This window comes from Mytilus trossulus, chromosome 4 (assembly GCF_036588685.1).
Source record: "Mytilus trossulus isolate FHL-02 chromosome 4, PNRI_Mtr1.1.1.hap1, whole genome shotgun sequence".
NCBI classification, from domain to species: domain Eukaryota; kingdom Metazoa; phylum Mollusca; class Bivalvia; order Mytilida; family Mytilidae; genus Mytilus; species Mytilus trossulus.
In genome coordinates, this window is record NC_086376.1 from 4,163,416 (window position 1) to 4,184,243 (window position 20,828).

The 20,828-nt window shown below is 31.7% G+C and overlaps 1 protein-coding gene across 1 annotated transcript; it reads right to left on the reverse strand.

Moving 5' to 3' along the window:
• Positions 1-363: 363 nt before the first annotated feature.
• On the reverse strand, positions 364-16,540 carry LOC134714519 (uncharacterized). The gene is made up of 5 exons (XM_063575818.1): positions 16,336-16,540; positions 13,146-13,251; positions 7,566-7,669; positions 4,650-4,848; positions 364-1,156 (listed from the first exon to the last, which is right to left on the reverse strand). Exons 1-5 carry the CDS (start codon positions 16,464-16,466, stop codon positions 1,082-1,084), a joined length of 615 nt encoding a protein of 204 aa, XP_063431888.1. The 5' UTR covers positions 16,467-16,540; the 3' UTR covers positions 364-1,081.
• Positions 16,541-20,828: the final 4,288 nt, after the last annotated feature.

Below are 20,828 nucleotides of genomic sequence, written 5' to 3' on the forward strand. Positions count from 1 at the left end.
AATTGAGAAAGGAAATGATGAATGTGTCAAAGCGACAACCACCCGACCATAGAGCAGACAACAGCCGTTGTATTTTTGACCCCTTTTCCTCTTTATAGTTTCTGTCTATTAAGCTTTAAATACTATATCAATCATCAGACCATTCTCTTGCAGGCAAAATAACGATTTAAGTTGCCAAAGAATTTTATAAATTGTTAGATCTTGCCATCCAACAGACTTCATATTGAAGACAAATCGCTATTAAAATTGGTTAAAGGGAGACAACTTGCAATTCACAATATGCCCAGGTAACAAAATGGTGGCTGAGAAGGAAACAACATGATCTTATTAAAAAAAAATATATATTTATTTACATAATAATCCAGTTTCTAATAAACAAAAATGTACAACAGAAAAAAAGGCTTGTCTTCTTTAGTTTTCTTACCAAAAAAAACCCCACATTTACACACTTTACTCCAACAAAATAAATCTCTATATTGAATGAAATTGAGGGTTATCCCCATAAAAATACAAAATGTGGTTGAAAGGCACTGCAATATTTTGTATGATCGGGGACAGGTTACAAAGTTCAATTTGTGTAGTTTCAAACAGTGTCTTCAAAGCCCCTCCCCCTTCCCCCTTATATAGAGTATGAATAATTTCAGAGGTCTTGGCCTATTGGTACTGAGATGATTTATAGTTGTTTACAATCATTTAACATTCTTGTATAAATAAACCAGTTATAAAAAGTATGTTCCCTATTGGAATTTTAAAAACAATGAATTATTTAACAATAATTATTGGCATTTCATACTATATACATTTATTGTGTAATATGTTTTTTCCATAGTTACAGCACATTATTGTATAACACAAATACATTTGATGTCCAATAAACACTACAATTCTTCATAAAGTTTTTGCCAATAGCATCTCATGTCAATTTAATGTTACTTTTATAGTGCCTGTTACTTCTATTAATATATAATTCATTTCAATTTAATTGTCAAGCATTTATATAGTTCTATTTTAATGCTAACACAAAGACATGGATAGCACAAGCTTGTTCACATTAAGATAATTGCTAATCACTGTTAAACATTCATAAATCATCTTGGTTTTTATCTAAATACAAATCAATGTCTTTCATATCTGCATTCTGAATATCTTCAACAGCCTGTAAATAGAAATACATGTATTATATATAAAAGAAGATGTATTATGATTGCCATTTTGACAACCGTCAACAAGAGACCAAAATGACACAGAAATTAACAACTATAGTTCACCGTAAGGCCTTCTTCAGTCAGTTTTTCTGCCAGTCCAAATCAGGACATTTTGTATCAATACAGAAATAAATAGTTTAGCGTAAAATTTAATAAAAGCATGTCCAAAATTCACCAGCAACATAGATTAATGATTGAGTAAGTAGCTCTTCATCTCATGAAGAATTGCATTCTAGTTAACTCTTTTCAGAATACATGGTTTGTGTTGTAGTTTACTCTAGTTGACGTTCAATATCAATAGGAATCTTGCCTTGTAGTTAGGAATTACAATCTTTTTATAAAAAATCTAACAAAATAATAATCATTGCTGAAATTTTCACAATTTATTTAAAAGAATATATGAGTATTTTTCTCTTAAGGATGTCTGCTGGTCATGTTTTTGAATTCTTGTCATATTTTCGATTTTCTCAGGTTTTATCCATCCAAATGTATTAAATTTTTTTTTACACGACACCCCACTTTTGTCTTCATAAATCTGTTCAATAGATCATTTCAGATTTAGTGATCCGGCGGCATGAAATCCTTGTTATTTTTTCTTGGTTTAAAGGGTAAAAAACAATTCCAATGTTAACAAATAGTAAAGTCTGAAGAAACCCCTTTTCCCGCCATTTTCTAAATGTCTCGTATTTTGAAAACTACACACGAGACTAATGATTTTATTACTTTATTTTGTTTAAATATCGAAGTTTTTTTCATTTTAAGCAACCACATGAAATCCTTGTTATTTTTAATTAGAGCAGCAGACATCCTTAATATCTTTTTTTTTAGAAAAGAGTAGTAGTCTTTCAAGTGTATGGCTTTATTCCCTCTAGTATCATCAGAATCATCATGTACTATAACTAGGTCTTTTTTTCTGTGATTTCCATTAGTGGTGATTGATTTTGATGTTCTTTATAATGATTTTTAAACAATAAAAGCATCAACACATAATTAGTTACTTGTCAGACAATAATAACTATACACAAGTTTTAAAGGAGATCACAGTTCACTTATTGTATTTCAATTGTAAAAGTAACAAATCATAAAACCTACAAGAAACACCAACATATTGATATAAAAATTGCTAACAAAAGAGATGAAAGTTTGCAATTAGTAAAACCATAAATAAACATGTAGAATAATGTTTTTGAAAGATTTAAAAGTTGTCTGAAGGAGAGAAACATGAGACAATGAACAAATCTATTTGTATAAATAAAACAATTGCTTACTGCCAATGGATTTCCCAATAATTATGGTACAATATACAATTCATATTTGTATAAATAAAACAAGATTTAAGTATCCATTACCTTGGCCTATTAAGGTTTTTTTTATTGTTTATACAATTCTGAAACAACGCCAAAGCAGACTAGGGAAGGGAAAAAACTGATTGGTGCCAAAATTGCATCCTTTTGTACTACAAGTCATTTTTGCAGTAGTTTTTTTTTATGAATACCTAGAATCATTTGCCCTAAAACATAATTTCATAAAGCATTAAGATTGCCCTAAATTAATCAATCCATTTTTAAATGACTTTACTTCCCTTTTTCAAGAAGAACTGGGACCAGTTGTTTACATTTGGCAAAGTAAAGGTTATTGCCTTAGTCATGTCAGTATGACTTTCATAATTTGTTCAAACTTTTCTTACATTTGACACATATAAAACAAATGACAAATATTTACTGTACACACATTTTCAGTAGAAGACAATAATAAAATCCAATATAATCAAGTGTTCTCCCAGGCCCTTAAAGGACCACGGGCCCGCAATGTATAATTTTTTACCGTGGTTCTATCTATCTTGCCGCGATGTATTTACTGTACACACATTGTTAGTAGAAGACATTATTAAAATCCAATATAATTATTAAATCAAAACACCTTTTTAATTGTATTTTTGTGACAAAAATGTTGGTTAATGATTTGGGGATGTACAGCAGGTGATCTTGCTGCCGTGCTCTAAATGTTGTCCGTGCATTTACTCATGAACTGTTCAACCGAAGCTTTTAAAATTCTAAAATGTTGTTTCTGACAACAAAATGAAGGTCAAGTTCAATAATGACAATTTTGACTTTTACTGTTCATGAGTTATGGTTCTTGAAAGATTGAAAAATTACGTTTCCATTCATGTTGTTGCATTTACTCATGAACCATTCAACCTAAGCTTTTCAAATTTTGATATGTTGATACTGATGACAAAATGGAGGTCAAATTTGATATTGAAAATTTTCACTTTCACAGTTCATCAGTTATGGTTTTTGTGATATTGCCAGGACACAAATAAATGTTAATAATTCCAGTTTGTTGTCGTTGTGACAGCCTCTTGTTACTTCATGATCTTCCGAAAACTTAAAAATTATGAATTCAAACCTTTACTTTATATATATATATCTGTGCAGGCAATGATTAGGTGTCCCAATACCGCAGTAGCATGGGTTCGAATCCCAGCGAGGGAAGAACAAAAAATTTGCGAAAGCAATTTTACAGGTCTAACATTGTTGGGTTGATGTTTAGACGAGTTGTATATACATAATGTACACAGCCATGTATCACCATTACTGCTGGTGATCTGATGGATAAATCTGTTGTAGAGTTGTCACTGGCTCAGACGTACTTATAAATATAATTATTTTCTGTGATTGTATCTTACATTAATTTGTAGGATCCTTTACTAAAGATAATTTAGCTGATCTGTAAAAATAACATCTCCATGCCTAACATATCATGTACTGTAGTACGCCGCTAGATTAAAACTGACCTGGAAAGGTAACACATGGCAAGTGAAAGCTTCATTTAATATGAAGCCCAGGTGGTTGTGTGGTCTAGCGTGACGGCTACGGTGACGTGCAGGCGATTAGGTGTCACGATATCGCAGTAGCATGGGTTTGAATCCCGGTGAGGGAAGAATAAAAAATTTGCGTAAGCAAATTTACAGGTCTAACATTGTTGGGTTAATGTTAAGACGAGTTGTATATATATATATATATATATAAAAACGAGTCTAAATTGAAAACTACGTTCAAACCTATAATTGCGTTGGATACGTGTGCATGTAAAACAATTTTCGTTGTAGAAGGGTCTAAATACTGCACAAACAACATTTTCCAAAAGACCAAAAAAGTAAAAAAGTATATTTAACAAAACGCATTTGACTAACAGGTCGAACAACTGATGTTCTTTAACCCTGCTGACTGCCATTGGCGATTGCCAAATAAAATTGATCACAAGATGTAAAAAAAGGGATCTTAATATAAATTTAATACTAAACAGAAAACAATTAATGTGTGGCCACGATGTTATACCACAAACATGAGGATATTCAACAGGTACTTGGGGAATGGACCCATCATTTTTTCTAAATATTTTTTTTTTACTTTCTTGTCTTATACTGTAATTTATACCAACCTTTGACCATTTATCTGATATTTTATCTATTTTCTGTTTTGTTTTTATCAACTTTTTTTGTTTCTTCTCGTGTGCATCTTTTAACATTTTGTTGACAGATTCCAGTTCTGTGACCATCTTCTCAAGTTTCATTTTATGTTTAAGTTTAATAGGCATAGTATGGGTAACACTATCCTTCACTGGATCACCTGAAGGTCGCCTACAAAACATACAATGTATATAGTGATTACTAATTAAACAACTTAAGTTTAATAGGCATAGTATGGGTAACGCTATCCTTCACTGAAACATCTGTAGGTCGCTTACAAAACATATACAGTGATTACTAATCAAACAACACTAATTTGTGTTTAAGTTTAATAGGCATAGTATGGGTAACGCTATCCTTCACTGGATCACCTGTAGGTCGCCTATAAAACATATATAGTGAAATATCTTACTAATTATAGAATGGGCAATGCAATCCTTCACTGGATCACCTGAAGGTCGCCTACAAAACATATACAGTGATTACTAATTAAACAACACTAATTTATGTTTAAATTTAATAGGCATAGTATGGGCAACCCTATCCTTAACTGGATTACCTGAAGGTCGCCTACAAAACATATACAGTGATTACTAATTAAACAACACTAATTTGTGTTAGGACGACCATTGCAGGGTTCTGTTTGAAGAACAGACTTCAGTGCCATAAAGATTGGGTTTTTCATCAACTCATAATTGCAACCCAGTGGCAAATCCAGGGGGAGGGGGGTTGTTGGAAGCCTTTTTTTTAAAGTTCAAATTCCTTTGAATGAGGACATGGTTGGAACCCAATGTTAAAAATGGCTGGATCCACCCCTGCAATCAATCAAAATGCATGGAAATATAGGTCAACAAAATTCTAAGACTAGAGAATGATAATTTGGTATATACATGATATATGAGGTTTTTTTTTTTTTAAATAAGTATTAAATTTGCATTTATCTCTTTGAGACATGTAATCAATAGCATGTATTGCTTATGCAGAAAACTAGTTGATCGGTTTTGAATTTAAAACTTAACCGAGATATTGATGATATAAACCTGTGATATAAGTTTTTAAAAATCTGGAAAAAATTGTACATGATTATTGATTTATGTATGCAGATATTACAACAAAATAAACCATAAGAGATTTTTGATTCCTCTTTAGGAAAATTCTTTTACTTACAATGTATTGTAAATTCATAAATTATAGCAATGTTTTTATTACTGCGAAAATGCGACAGGGTTATCATCGCAATATAAATTAAAACTCATATTTTGAAGAAAAAAATTATGAATCAAACAGGATTTTTCTGTCAGAATATCACAAAAATTAAAATCACATTTTAGTCTACCATGATTAAAATGGCAATAATAAATGCACACAACAATTTCTGAATATACAGTAATATAATTGCATTCATTGTGCTATTAAGTAAATACAATAGGTAAGTCATGAGTTCAGTATTATTGAAATAATATCTTTTTTATTCGAAAAATAAAATCATTATTATAACCATTTTCTAAATATAGGTAAAAAATACTCATGCTGAGTGAAGCAGATATTAAAATAGTAGCCTTCTCATATTCTAATAGAATGCTGTAAATACCTACTATTAAAGAAAGGTAATCTTTACCAAATCAGATTGAAAATTGATATGTTGAAATAAATTGAAATACAATTCCTTATGTTTAAATTGTGCATTATAATTTTCCGTTACTTCAACAAAGAAAAAATAACCAGAAAAACAATTACCTCTATCATACATGTCATATTCATTTATTATAGTTTAATATTTCTAAGCTGTTCCTTTTTAAAGTATGCTTATGGTACCAGTCTTGTATTACAACTCCAGTTTCCGGTGCATGTCAAAACATGGCGGGAAACAAAACAGTGCATTATGTTTCTAAAAAAAAATTCTGAACTCAAATTTTTCTGTTTGATTATAGGTTTATGCTGAATCGAAACATATATATAGACTTTAAAAAAAAATCTTGCATCTTTTGTGGATATCAATCCAGGGAAGTGGAAGGATATCATGTTTACTGGAAGTGGTGCGGCCTAGTAAAAAGTGCAAACAGAAAGTAGGGAAAAAATGTTTTGACTTCAGGATTGCATAACTTTTTATTCTTCGTGGCATGACCCTTTCTTTTCCCGATTAAATCACAATTTCACGTTAGTACATACATGATATGAACATGAATTTTTTTTTCTATGTAGCATTTTTTTATTTTTTTGTTTTCAAAGATCAGCTGTTTTGCATGTATAAAAGCCTATGAAGCAGTCAATTACAAGACTGCAACCTTATGTCAGATGTACTTTTTCTTGGTAACATTTTTTAATATTATTCTGCTGCATATGTTATGAACAAAATTGACTTAAAGTTTATAATCCTCTTTAAATATTATCATATAAAAAAATCCAAATACCTGACATTTAATACAAGCATGACAAGGTAAGATTAAGGAGAAGAAAAAGGAGGAGAAGAAGAAAAAAAAAGAAAGAAGAAATAGGATAGTCTAATGGACATATGCAGCTTACAAATAATCAACATACCAAATGTTGGTAAATAATACCAAAAATATGGATCTGATTCAGACAAAAAATAAATAACTAGTAGTAATAATCATGGTATGGTCTACTCCAAATTCTACACTTACAATAAGCAACCATTGTCATGAAAACTTAACCTCACAAATGATTCATAAAAAAAGAAGTAAAAGTATAAAATTGTGACAGTATTAGATGGACATTAATAAATATTTACGAAAGCCTAATATTGTTTACCTATAGATATCAAATTACCAATTTGCCTGTATACAAACTTTACATGACTAAGGAAATGTGCATAAGAACACAAATCTTGAGCCCTTGTTACATTGAACAAATCTTTTTCAGTAGCTTACCATGCTGAAGAATTGATGTCATCACAAGCTTTATCAATCAATTTATCTAACTCGTTCATTAATATTGGGATTTTTTCTTCATCAAATATCTGCTTGACTTCCTCCTGTGACAATAGAATAAATTAATATTTAGTACTTTTATACTGCATTTCCCACCCAACCATTTAAAAACCATCATTCTATAAATATCACATACAGTGGATGGATCATTATTATCCATGTAGTACCATTTTTTATGGTAATAGACTGGATAGGTGAACCACAAAATTCATATATTCAATAATGTACACATTTCCTACAGGCTTGTATGCAAACTTTAGCAAAACCATAAATTCAAGTTTCTATGTAAATCAACTTTTTCCTAAATCCAGTATTAAAAATTGACTTTTTGTCAGATAATCAAAACATCTGGTTTTGACCATGTGGTGTAATTTAACAAGAGTGCACACAAGTTGAAATGTCTCTCCTTCTTTACTAACCATTGTTTTATGTTGATAGACAAGACGCCTTTCTATAAGTACTACATTATCACATGAATTTAACATGTTAAAAAAAAATGAGGTCAAGGTCAGACAAACCAATTGAGAAATATAGCTTAAAATCATTCAATACACCAAATATAGTTGACCTACATGTATTGCTTAGTTTTTAAGAAACAGACTTAACCAAGAAAATTAAACATTGATCAATGAACAATGTAAATGACGTTAAAATCAATTCTAATATGACGTCCTTATTACGCTTTGTAAACAAAGCCGTGTTCTAATGAGCATAAAATACATGTTTGACACATGCGCACAAACTTACTGTGTATATTAATGTTATTTCCATCGTTATCCTTTAAAATGTTACTGTATATATTTAAGCAGCTAGCATAAACTTTTATTATATATTTTTATAAAACAACATATATTTACCCTGCTTGTAGTTTTTAAACTTATCAAATATGAAATGTAATGCACAGACTCATTGGGGAGGGAATGGGAAAAGCCAAACCGTTTTTACGGTATTTTTTATAACGCTCAGTGTAAAATATCTACAAATATAATGCCTACCCATGTTAAAATGAGCATAGAGCATGACACGAAGGAATTATTTCTTTAATAAACCATGCCAGTTTGGCAGAAAGTATTTACTACTTACAATCAATCTATACTTTAAATATAGTTAACTTTTTCTAATAGTATTTATAAAAGAAACCTTTGAAACTGTACATTGACCAATGAACCATGAAAATGAGATCAAGGTCAGATGATGCCTACCAAACAGATATCTTACAATCCTTCCATACAACAAATAAAGATGACCTATTGCTTATAGTTTAAGAAAAACAGACCATAACACAAAAAATTAACACTAAGCAATGGACTATAAAAATGAGGTCAAAGTCAAATAAAACCTGAACGACTGACATATACATCATAAAAACTTAACTTAGACCACTGGCCATTGAAAATAAGGTTAAGGTTAGATGACACCTGCCAGTTGGTCATGTACACCTTACAAGAATTCTATTGAGCAAATGAAGTAGACCTAAATATTGCTTGCAGTACTTGATATATACATGTATGCCATTATATGCCAAGCTTAATTCAGCAACAAAAATTATGCCAGCTAAATCTTTCTTTTCAATATTTTATTTTTTACATATATTTTGAAAAGCCATTTTTGAAAATCCTTGTCATTTTTTCATTGATAATTGAATTGAAAAATGTGCCAATTGCTGATAAATAAAGAAAAAAATACATTGAAATTGAATATTTTACTACTTTCTTAGTTCCATTATATATATGATGAAATAAATTTATGTCCTATAAAATTAAAGTAGTCTTTAAAAAAGCTTGTTATTTGGAAACAGAGCTTTACCTTTAACATAGAATACTAAAACCAGAGTGGTTATAATTGGGGCTACTTTCTTACCTTTAACATAGAAGTACTAAAACCAAAGCGGTTATAATTGGGGCTACTTTCTTACCTTTAACATAGAATACTAAAACCAAAGCGGTTATAATTGGGTCTACTTTCTTACCTTTAACATAGAATACTAAAACCAAAGCGGTTATAATTGGGGCTACTTTCTTACCTTTAACATAGAAGTACTAAAACCAAAGCGGTTATAATTGGGGCTACTTTCTTACCTTTAACATAGAATACTAAAACCAAAGCGGTTATAATTGGGTCTACTTTCTTACCTTTAACATAGAATACTAAAACCAAAGCGGTTATAATTGGGGCTACTTTCTTACCTTTAACATAGAAGTACTAAAACCAAAGCGGTTATAATTGGGGCTACTTTCTTACCTTTAACATAGAAGTACTAAAACCAAAGCGGTTATAATTGGGGCTACTTTCTTACCTTTAACATAGAAGTACTAAAACCAAAGCGGTTATAATTGGGGCTACTTTCTTACCTTTAACATAGAAGTACTAAAACCAAAGCGGTTATAATTGGGGCTACTTTCTTACCTTTAACATAGAAGTACTAAAACCAAAGCGGTTATAATTGGGGCTACTTTCTTACCTTTAACATAGAAGTACTAAAACCATAGCGGTTATAATTGGGGCTACTTTCTTACCTTTAACATAGAAGTACTAAAACCATAGCGGTTATAATTGGGGCTACTTTCTTACCTTTAACATAGAAGTACTAAAACCAAAGCGGTTATAATTGGGTCTACTTTCTTACCTTTAACATAGAAGTACTAAAACCAAAGCGGTTATAATTGGTGCTACTTTCTTACCTTTAACATAGAAGTACTAAAACCATAGCGGTTATAATTGGGGCTACTTTCTTACCTTTAACATAGAAGTACTAAAACCATAGCGGTTATAATTGGGGCTACTTTCTTACCTTTAACATAGAAGTACTAAAACCATAGCGGTTATAATTGGGGCTACTTTCTTACCTTTAACATAGAAGTACTAAAACCATAGCGGTTATAATTGGGGCTACTTTCTTACCTTTAACATAGAAGTACTAAAACCAAAGTGGTTATAATTGGGTCTACTTTCTTACCTTTAACATAGAAGTACTAAAACCAGAGTGGTTATAATTGGGTCTACTTTCTTACCTTTAACATATAGAAGTACTAAAACCAGAGTGGTTATAATTGGGTCTACTTTCTTACCTTTAACATATAGAAGTACTAAAACCATAGCGGTTATAATTGGGTCTACTTTCTTACCTTTAACGTATAGAAGTACTAAAACCATAGCGGTTATAATTGGGTCTACTTTCTTACCTTTAACATATAGAAGTACTAAAACCATAGCGGTTATAATTGGGTCTACTTTCTTACCTTTAACATATAGAAGTACTAAAACCAGAGTGGTTATAATTGGGTCTACTTTCTTACCTTTAACATATAGAAGTACTAAAACCATAGCGGTTATAATTGGGGCTACTTTCTTACCTTTAACATAGAATACTAAAACCAGAGTGGTTATAATTGGGTCTACTTTCTTACCTTTAACATAGAAGTACTAAAACCAGAGTGGTTATAATTGGGTCTACTTTCTTACCTTTAACATAGAATACTAAAACCAGAGTGGTTATAATTGGGTCTACTTTCTTACCTTTAACATATAGAAGTACTAAAACCATAGCGGTTATAATTGGGTCTACTTTCTTACCTTTAACATATAGAAGTACTAAAACCATAGCGGTTATAATTGGGTCTACTTTCTTACCTTTAACATATAGAAGTACTAAAACCATAGCGGTTATAATTGGGTCTACTTTCTTACCTTTAACATATAGAAGTACTAAAACCATAGCGGTTATAATTGGGTCTACTTTCTTACCTTTAACATATAGAAGTACTAAAACCATAGCGGTTATAATTGGGTCTACTTTCTTACCTTTAACATATAGAAGTACTAAAACCATAGCGGTTATAATTGGGTCTACTTTCTTACCTTTAACATATAGAAGTACTAAAACCATAGCGGTTATAATTGGGTCTACTTTCTTACCTTTAACATATAGAAGTACTAAAACCATAGCGGTTATAATTGGGTCTACTTTCTTACCTTTAACATATAGAAGTACTAAAACCATAGCGGTTATAATTGGGTCTACTTTCTTACCTTTAACATATAGAAGTACTAAAACCATAGCGGTTATAATTGGGTCTACTTTCTTACCTTTAACATATAGAAGTACTAAAACCATAGCGGTTATAATTGGGTCTACTTTCTTACCTTTAACATATAGAAGTACTAAAACCATAGCGGTTATAATTGGGTCTACTTTCTTACCTTTAACATATAGAAGTACTAAAACCATAGCGGTTATAATTGGGTCTACTTTCTTACCTTTAACATATAGAAGTACTAAAACCATAGCGGTTATAATTGGGTCTACTTTCTTACCTTTAACATATAGAAGTACTAAAACCATAGCGGTTATAATTGGGTCTACTTTCTTACCTTTAACATATAGAAGTACTAAAACCATAGCGGTTATAATTGGGTCTACTTTCTTACCTTTAACATATAGAAGTACTAAAACCATAGCGGTTATAATTGGGTCTACTTTCTTACCTTTAACATATAGAAGTACTAAAACCATAGCGGTTATAATTGGGTCTACTTTCTTACCTTTAACATATAGAAGTACTAAAACCATAGCGGTTATAATTGGGTCTACTTTCTTACCTTTAACATAGAAGTACTAAAACCAGAGTGGTTATAATTGGGGCTACTTTCTTACCTTTAACATAGAAGTACTAAAACCAGAGTGGTTATAATTGGGGCTACTTTCTTACCTTTAACATAGAAGTACTAAAACCAGAGTGGTTATAATTGGGTCTACTTTCTTACCTTTAACATATAGAAGTACTAAAACCAGAGTGGTTATAATTGGGTCTACTTTCTTACCTTTAACATATAGAAGTACTAAAACCAGAGTGGTTATAATTGGGGCTACTTTCAAAATGTTATGATATTTGATATTTGTTAATTAATAAAACAAATGTAGTTCCTGAGGCAAATAAACCCATTGATAGGTATACAATTACATTCATTATCTCAGTGCACATGGTGCAGCCACTGGCAAAACAAAGTCAATTGTTAATATGGTCGGTTTGAATGTTGTAAGAATAATTCATTCCTGATAATTAAATAGCATGATTATATACTGTATATATTTATAACTGCTCAATAAAGCTGAAGATGTGTTCTTTTAAAATTTTATATTACATAATATTGCCCAAAGTTTTTGATATTGAATCTTTCATGTTTTAATTTGCTAATACTTTGGTGTACATGTACTTGGACTTGAATGTAGGCCATGAGTAAAAGGACAGCAGAGGTATGTTTGGGAATAAAGTCAGAGATTCCTGCACTCAGCAGTACATTGAATGGGGGGGGGGGGTCAAAAAATTTATGATGCATAACAATGCAGTAACTTTTTTGGACCACCTTTGCTTAACCCAAGATGGATTCATTTTAAGTACAAAAAATGTATGGCATGTTCTATCAACAATAAAAACTGTAATTGTTAAAAAATAAGTCAAACTAAGTAAACAGGATCTGTAGTCAACAAATGTAATCATCTAACACAAATTATCAACTCACATTAAAATTTGATTCAACTTGTCTTGTTAACTCTAAGTACATAGTTCTGAATGCATCAGGATTCTTCTTATAAATTGGATGGAAATGGTGCTGAAATCTAGCATACCTAAAAGTACAAAACATCACATGTACAGGAAATCTAGCATACCTAAAATTATAAAACATCACATGTACAGGAAATCTAGCATACCTAAAAGTATAAAACATCACATGTACAGGAAATTTTCCCGTGGATTTTGAACTGTCAACATGCATGTACATCATATGAATATCAAGTAAAATCCCTCCTGTTATGGGTTCAGTATCATACCATCATAAAATATATATGAGAAGAACATGTATCATACCAATATTCTGGTTTTAGAATAAATGTGTTTATTTCTAATGCAAAGACCCTATGATTCTGAACTATCAACATGCATGTACATCATATGAATATCAAGTAAAATCCCTCCTGTTATGGGTTCAGTATCATACCATCATAAAATATATGAGAAGAACATGTATCATGCCAACAACTGGTTTTAGAATAAATGTGTTTATTACTAATGCAAACCCCCTATGATTCTGAACTGTCAACAATCAACATGCATGTACCATAGTGTGTAAATAAATCAGAATACATGTATAAACACTCAAGGGGATAACTATTTTAAAAAACTATGTGGAGACCTGGCAGTAGAGAAGGCTCATTTAAGCTTTTGTAAATTTTTACTTGGAGTAAGTAAAAAAGCAACTAATATTGCAGTTATGGGTGAATTTGGCAGATATCCTCTATTTTTGGAGGTTTTGTTAAATATGTTTAAATATTATATACGTTTAAAAAAATCTGATGACTTATTATTAAAAGAGGCTTTCAACCTCTCAAAATCTCTACATGATGAGCAGAAAAGAGCTGGTATACCAGTATTCAAACTGTATTTAAATACTTTAGCATCAATGAAAATTATGCACTTAATTTAAAGACTAAGTTAAAAAACTATTTATGTAAAAAGATGCAATCAAAATATGATTTAATATGGCAAACTGAGCTTAATAATGATTTCAGAGGCAATAAACTATATGGTAACAAGCTCAGAACTTATAGACTTTTTAAAAGCAGATTTTGCTTAGAAAATTACCTTTTGCAGGAAAATTTTAGATATAGACATCATTTAACAAAATTCAGTATCAGTGCTCACGATTTAGAGATTGAGAGGGGAAGGTACAAAAATCTGACAGTGTCAGAACGTATCTGTAAATTGTGTGGTACTGAGGTTGAGGATGAAATTCATTTTCTTCTTCAGTGCCACAAACTTTCAAATATTCGTTTCAATTTTTTAAATGAAATAAAACAACGGTTTAAAAATTTCAGTGGTTTAGATATTAAATCACAATTTATTTGGCTTATGTCCTCTGAAGATACTTTCATATTCCAGAAACTCGGAGAATTATTGCAAAATTTATCCTCATTTAGGAAAGTTTCCTTAAATAATATATAGATATAGAAATGCCCAGTGACCCCCCCCCCCCCCCCCCCCCCCCCCTTATATTGTTAAACACTGTGCTTGTTGTATTCTTGTATTTGTGTTGATAGATATTTTTTTTGGTTTATTTTTCTTTTATAACATTGTGTCTTAATCATATTGAATCACTTGTTATCATTTGTATGTAATTAATGTTGATTGTTCTGCTCCTTGTGGGCGCTTTGATTAGCAATAAAATATATTTGAATTTGAATTTGTATAAACACATGTACAGTAGTCTTCATTTATAAACAACAAAAGTGTCAATAATTGACCAAACTGACGTTTTTTTAATTTTAACTATTAAGAATAAAATTTTATAAGACAGTACTCCTTATTAACATATTAAAACAATTAAATTGTAGTTCACATGTACACAAAATTTTCTAAAGAATATTAAAAACTTGATTTTTTCTATCTGGAAGACATAATATTAACTTGAGGATCAGTTTTGATCAATGTTTGAATAATAAAGCTTAATGTAAATCCTTGGATATCACATGGAATCTGTCAGATAGGCTTTTCAGTGTAAAATTGATAACACTTTGCAAGATTTATAGATTTTGGCGTCTGACTCAGACTGACAAAAAATATTTGGAATTGCTCAATAAGTTTACTGCATATATATATATATATATAGAGAGAGAGAGAAGCTCTACTGTGATAGTCGACTTTGGTATATTCGAAAAGCTCTATTGTGATAGTCGACTATGGTATATTTTTACCCCCTTATTGATAGGATTTCAAACTCCTGTGACCGTAGTCCGAGATTACTCTGACATCCAACGGCTGTTTTGCCAGACAAGCTGGGGCTGTGGGACGTCAGAGCTTGTCCCATATCAAAAATTCTGTTGCAGACTGACGGCCTTAGAATTATATAAATCGGGCATCATTCTGTTCATTTTTCATATGGGACATTTTTCATTTATCAGGTCAGGAATAACTACCAATTGGTGGATTATACCTCAATTGACGTATAATCCACCAATTGAGGTATAATGGTATAGACCAATTGAGGTATAATGGTATAGACCAATTGGTGTATAATTGTTTGTTTTTCAAAACAAATTATTCTACTAAAATGGAGCATTGTTTTCTTAAAACCATATTATGGTATGAAAACTTGTCAAACATTCCTAGTTTAGTATAGTGACATAACATATTGCATTTAATCAAAAATTGTATTTCCAGTTTCTTCTATTGTTATCTTGTCAATTCTTGATTGGCAAATTTACCTGTAATCACCTTTCAATGGACATCATTACTGTCTGCAGTCATGTGATCATGAGTACAACTCAAACAGATGAATGGAGCTCTTTGTTAATACTTGACTTTCATGATAAAGAGTCAATCATGGTCAATAGTACAAATGTTTCAACAAAAGAATTGTTGTACTCATGCATTCTCAAGAGATGCAGCAGGCTTTGACTAAACTAAAACTTTTGGAGGACCCAATAAGGGTCATAAAATAGGTTGCAAGTTGCAAAATCATGCTCCTTTCTCACACTAGCATTTTATTTCCAAAAAAATGCATTATACGTCAATTGGTCTATACCAATATACCTCAATTGGTGGATTATACGTCAATTGAGGTATAATCCACCACTTGGTGGTTATGATCGGTTATTCCTGACCTGTTTATCTCTTCACTGAATACTTAGCCAAATGACTGATTGGTTAATTACATTGAATCAGATCCAATTCCTATCTTCTTTACTGCAACTGATAGTGCATATCTTAAAATTTCCAAATGTTTTCCATCGGAATCGTCTTGTGAAGAAGATACAAAATCTGGCAATCCCGACTCGTTGGACATTTTTATGTTTACAAATCCCGCTTTGAGTAAACTGGTACTAGTTCTTGGTTCAAACGATAGGAATGACAATCCGAAAACAGAAAACCAGTCAAACTAATATGTAGATAAATTATGTATGTGCGGTCCCGGTACATGTAAAATTAGCTTAGACAACTAGTACCATATTTTTACCAACCCATACTTCTACCAACTCGTACCCAAAATTTTCGTTTATTATCTATGTTTCATTCATAAGGTGACATTGAACATTTCCTTGTTATTTTATGATTGATCATGATTGTTTTTAAACATCAAGACAAATCTAATTTAGTGGGGATAGGACCTTTATCGGGACTACGGGATTGGGTGTTTTTAAGCTCGGGATTTCGGGATTGACCCTGTCGGGATCCGGGAATTCTTTTTTTGAATATCGGGACCTCGGGATTTCGTTTATTTTAAGCCCGGGATTTCGGGATTTCGAGTTTTTAACCTCGGGATTTCGGGATCAGGACCCCTCCTACCCTACCTCTTTATTTTCTATTTTTTATTTTATTTTCTATAATTTCAGGATGTTTTGGGGGATTAACCTGTAATAGTAGTTTTAGGATACATATATATACCATCAGTGGAAGAAGACAAGAAGACAATTGTTAAACTTAACCCCCTGCTGTATGGCGGCCATCTTGGATGATTGATCGGCTACAAAGTAACGACACTTGGTCAGCATTTCATAAGAAACATTTATGCTATGTTTGATTTTATTCCATTCAGCGATTGTTTAAAAGAAGAAATTTTAATGTATTTCCTAAGATCCTATGTAAAACTAAGCCCCCCCCCCCCCCCCCAAACTGGCGGCTATCTTGGATGTTTGATTGGCGACAAAGTAACAACACTTGATCAGCATCTCATTAGGAACATTCATGCTATGTTTTTTTCCATTACATTCAGTGGTTAACTAAAAGAAGTCATTTGTATGCATTTCCCATACCGGGGTCCTAGGTTAAACTAAGTCCCCCGCCGGCGGCCATCTGGGATGATGGATCGGCTACAAAGTAACAACACTTGGTCAGCACTTTATAAGGAAGATTCGTGCAATGTTTGATTTCATTCTATTCAGTGGTTCCCTAAAAGAAGACATTTGTATGTATTTACCATGTTTACCATAGGGTGAGGGAGGATAGGAGGGGTCATGATCCCGAAATCCCGGGCTTAAAAACAAGAAATCCCGAAATCCCGGGCTTAAAAACAACATAATCCCGAGGTCCCGAAATTAGAATCAGAAAAATCTCTTTAAATTAAATTGTTTATCCTAAATTGCACTTTTGAACAAAACTTTAAGACAATAGCGATGATTGCATCATGCAGCTTTCCATTGTGAACATATGAATCTTTTCTATGTAGTAACATTCAACAAGTACCAGGATATGGAGCTAATACCCTTGCAGCTTTTTGCACTTATCGTAAGTCAGGAATCTGATATACAGTAGTTGTCGCTTGTTTATGTAATTTATACATGATTCTCGTTTCTCGTTTTTTTAGACCGTTGGTTTTCCCGTTTGAATCGTTTTACACTTGTAATTTTGCCTGTAATTTTGGGGCCCTTTATAGCTTGTTGTTCCGTCGGGTGTGAGCCAGGGTCCGTGTCAATTGACGAAGGCCGTACCTTAACCTATAATTGTTTACTTTTTAAAATTGTTATTTGAATGGAGAGTTGTCTCATTCCAGAGCCTGCAATCCTTTCATCATTTCCTAGCTTGTAGATTGTCACTTTTTACAAAGAAGCTACTGAACCAAGAGTTTCAAGTGACGAAGTTGAAAGTATTCCTTGAAAATATTTACGGTCGACATCACGAGTAGGATGACCATTATGGAATATATTGTTTCACAGTTTTTTATAAAGACACCGACGGATATGTAACAATATCCAGTCTTCTTTTCCCGCCGAATTATACTTTAATATCACTAGGTCTGTACTTACATCAGCAACACGACGAGTACCACACGTGTAGCAGAATTTTATTGTTACTCTTACAGAGTACCCGATATCCCCACCCCAAAAGTTTTTGATGGTGTTCGTTTTGGTTAGTCTTTTGTTTCTATGTTGTAATTTGTATACTGCTGGTTCCCTTTTTGTAGTTTTTCGGTTTTTTGTTTATGCTTTTGCCATGGTTTTTCACACATGTAACATGTATAAGGGGAGCTAGCTCAGATAAAGGAATAGCATCCCGAAAATTATACATGATTTTGTTTTGTATAGTAAGAAAATGACATGTTCGATGACCATATTTTTTTCTGATATTTTATAAAAATAAACTATTAAAGCTTTCTTATCGTATTTGAAGATCAACTCTCTTATTATTTGTACAAAATTGGTTTTCCATGTATAATTCATACATAATTTGATAATTTTGCAAGCATCATGTATTGTGAAAAAAAATTCGCCGTGGTATACATAAGATAAGATAAGATAATTTTTATTTGAGCTATACAATCAAATGAATGAATTACAAAATAAAGCACAGAAAATGATTAGAATGATTAAAGTACATTTAGACAACAAAAAACAAAAACAACACATGAATACACATTTACACATATGTACACAATCTAATAAAATATAGATCTCTGATTTAAACGTTATAACAACTACGGCATATATTTATATATGCAATATATAATGTAATCAGAGATCTATTCATTTTAATTAGATTGACATGTACAATGTATCATATTGCGGAAAATAGAAGTAGATCGTGCTATATGTATATGTATATATATATACCAGAGCTGAGAAACTGCGACACCGTGAGGCCGGATCAATTATTACTTAACTTCGGATCATGATGCTCTTTCATATTGAAATCAATATAGTGAGATTATTTTTTTCAAAAATAGTGATGGCAAACAGGTATTATTATCTAATCTGTACCATAGATCCAAGTTTTGAGTTGTCCGTCATTAAGTATTTTTTTCTTCTAGAAACAGTTCTAGGTATAAAGAAAACATGCTTTCTTTTTGTATCACTAAAGAGGGTGGTAAAGAGTTATTTTCGTACTTCAACGTGTTTCGCGAAATCGGTAAAAAGATCAACGTGCAAGCTATATTTTAATTGTTCGTTCATCGTGAAATGGACATTTTATTTCGCGTTCTTTCGTGCAGATACCCCCCTTTACGTCCTAACTAAAAATCAAGTTCATTTATACAAGTATGTGATATACAGATATATAATAAATATTCATTGAGAAGAAAATATTATCACTTTCTTACTTTTGCTACAAATATCTTTATTCTTGCCTTCTAGAACTATAGGCATTGCAAATATTGCCGCATGGGTTTTCATTGTCATGCATTTTTCAAGGACAATATCTGCACTGACAGTCAATTCAACTTGACGATTTTGAATCGAAATATAAGTAAATCATGACGTTCTAATCGTTTTGTGGTGACAGGTTTTTTTCTTTATCTGTAGTAATTTTAAAGATATACAAAATGTAATTCAGCAAGCACATTAAATTATTCCTACTTTTTTAAACGGCCATGATGACTGATAATGGCGGACGCCAAGTGACGGCGATAGTTCACGTACGCCTTCATTTCAAGGTTATCTTTAAAGAATGAAAGTTGAAAGACAATACAAAAGGATAAGACGAAAAATAGAGACACCAGGGACATACACTCACACACACACATAGACTAATACGCTTCCACGAGTAATGAAAAAGTCGGCTTGTATGCATGCAGGAGTGCATATATAATCAAAGCTTTTTCGAATTCTGTCTGCCTGATGAAAAATCAACTCAAACAATTGTCTTTATCCAAGAAATTTTGTTGATCAAAGGCCAGCATTGGAATTTATTTAACAAATTGTATTTTATTGAATCAGTCGCGAAAACCATAAATAAAATTTTCCTGGCACATATTTTTCAATATCAGGAAGAGAATTGTCTGTTTTGTCGTGATTTATTGGTTAATCACAATAGTTCACTAAACTATAGCTTCATCGATCATAGTCTGAATATATTACGAAAATCGCATATTAAGAATAGAACAGATGCCATGGAGAGATTCATGATAAGCTTTTCTTTGAATAGTCTAAGGCAGAAAAAATGGGAAAACAATAGTATAACGTACAACACTAAAAATCATAAACGCGTGTATCATGTTTATTAGTATTTTATGTTTCTCAATTGAAGTAACCAACCATGAACGATCAAAATGTTTCCAACGTTAAGAAAAATTTTAAAGATCTAATGCATGAAATAACCAGCTTATTCAGAACATTAGATAAGTCAGGTTTCAAACGGCAGCGCGGTCAACAATTTATTAATTTGGGATTACATTTTATAGATAGTGTATTGGGAACCACTAGTGGTAGGTCAAATA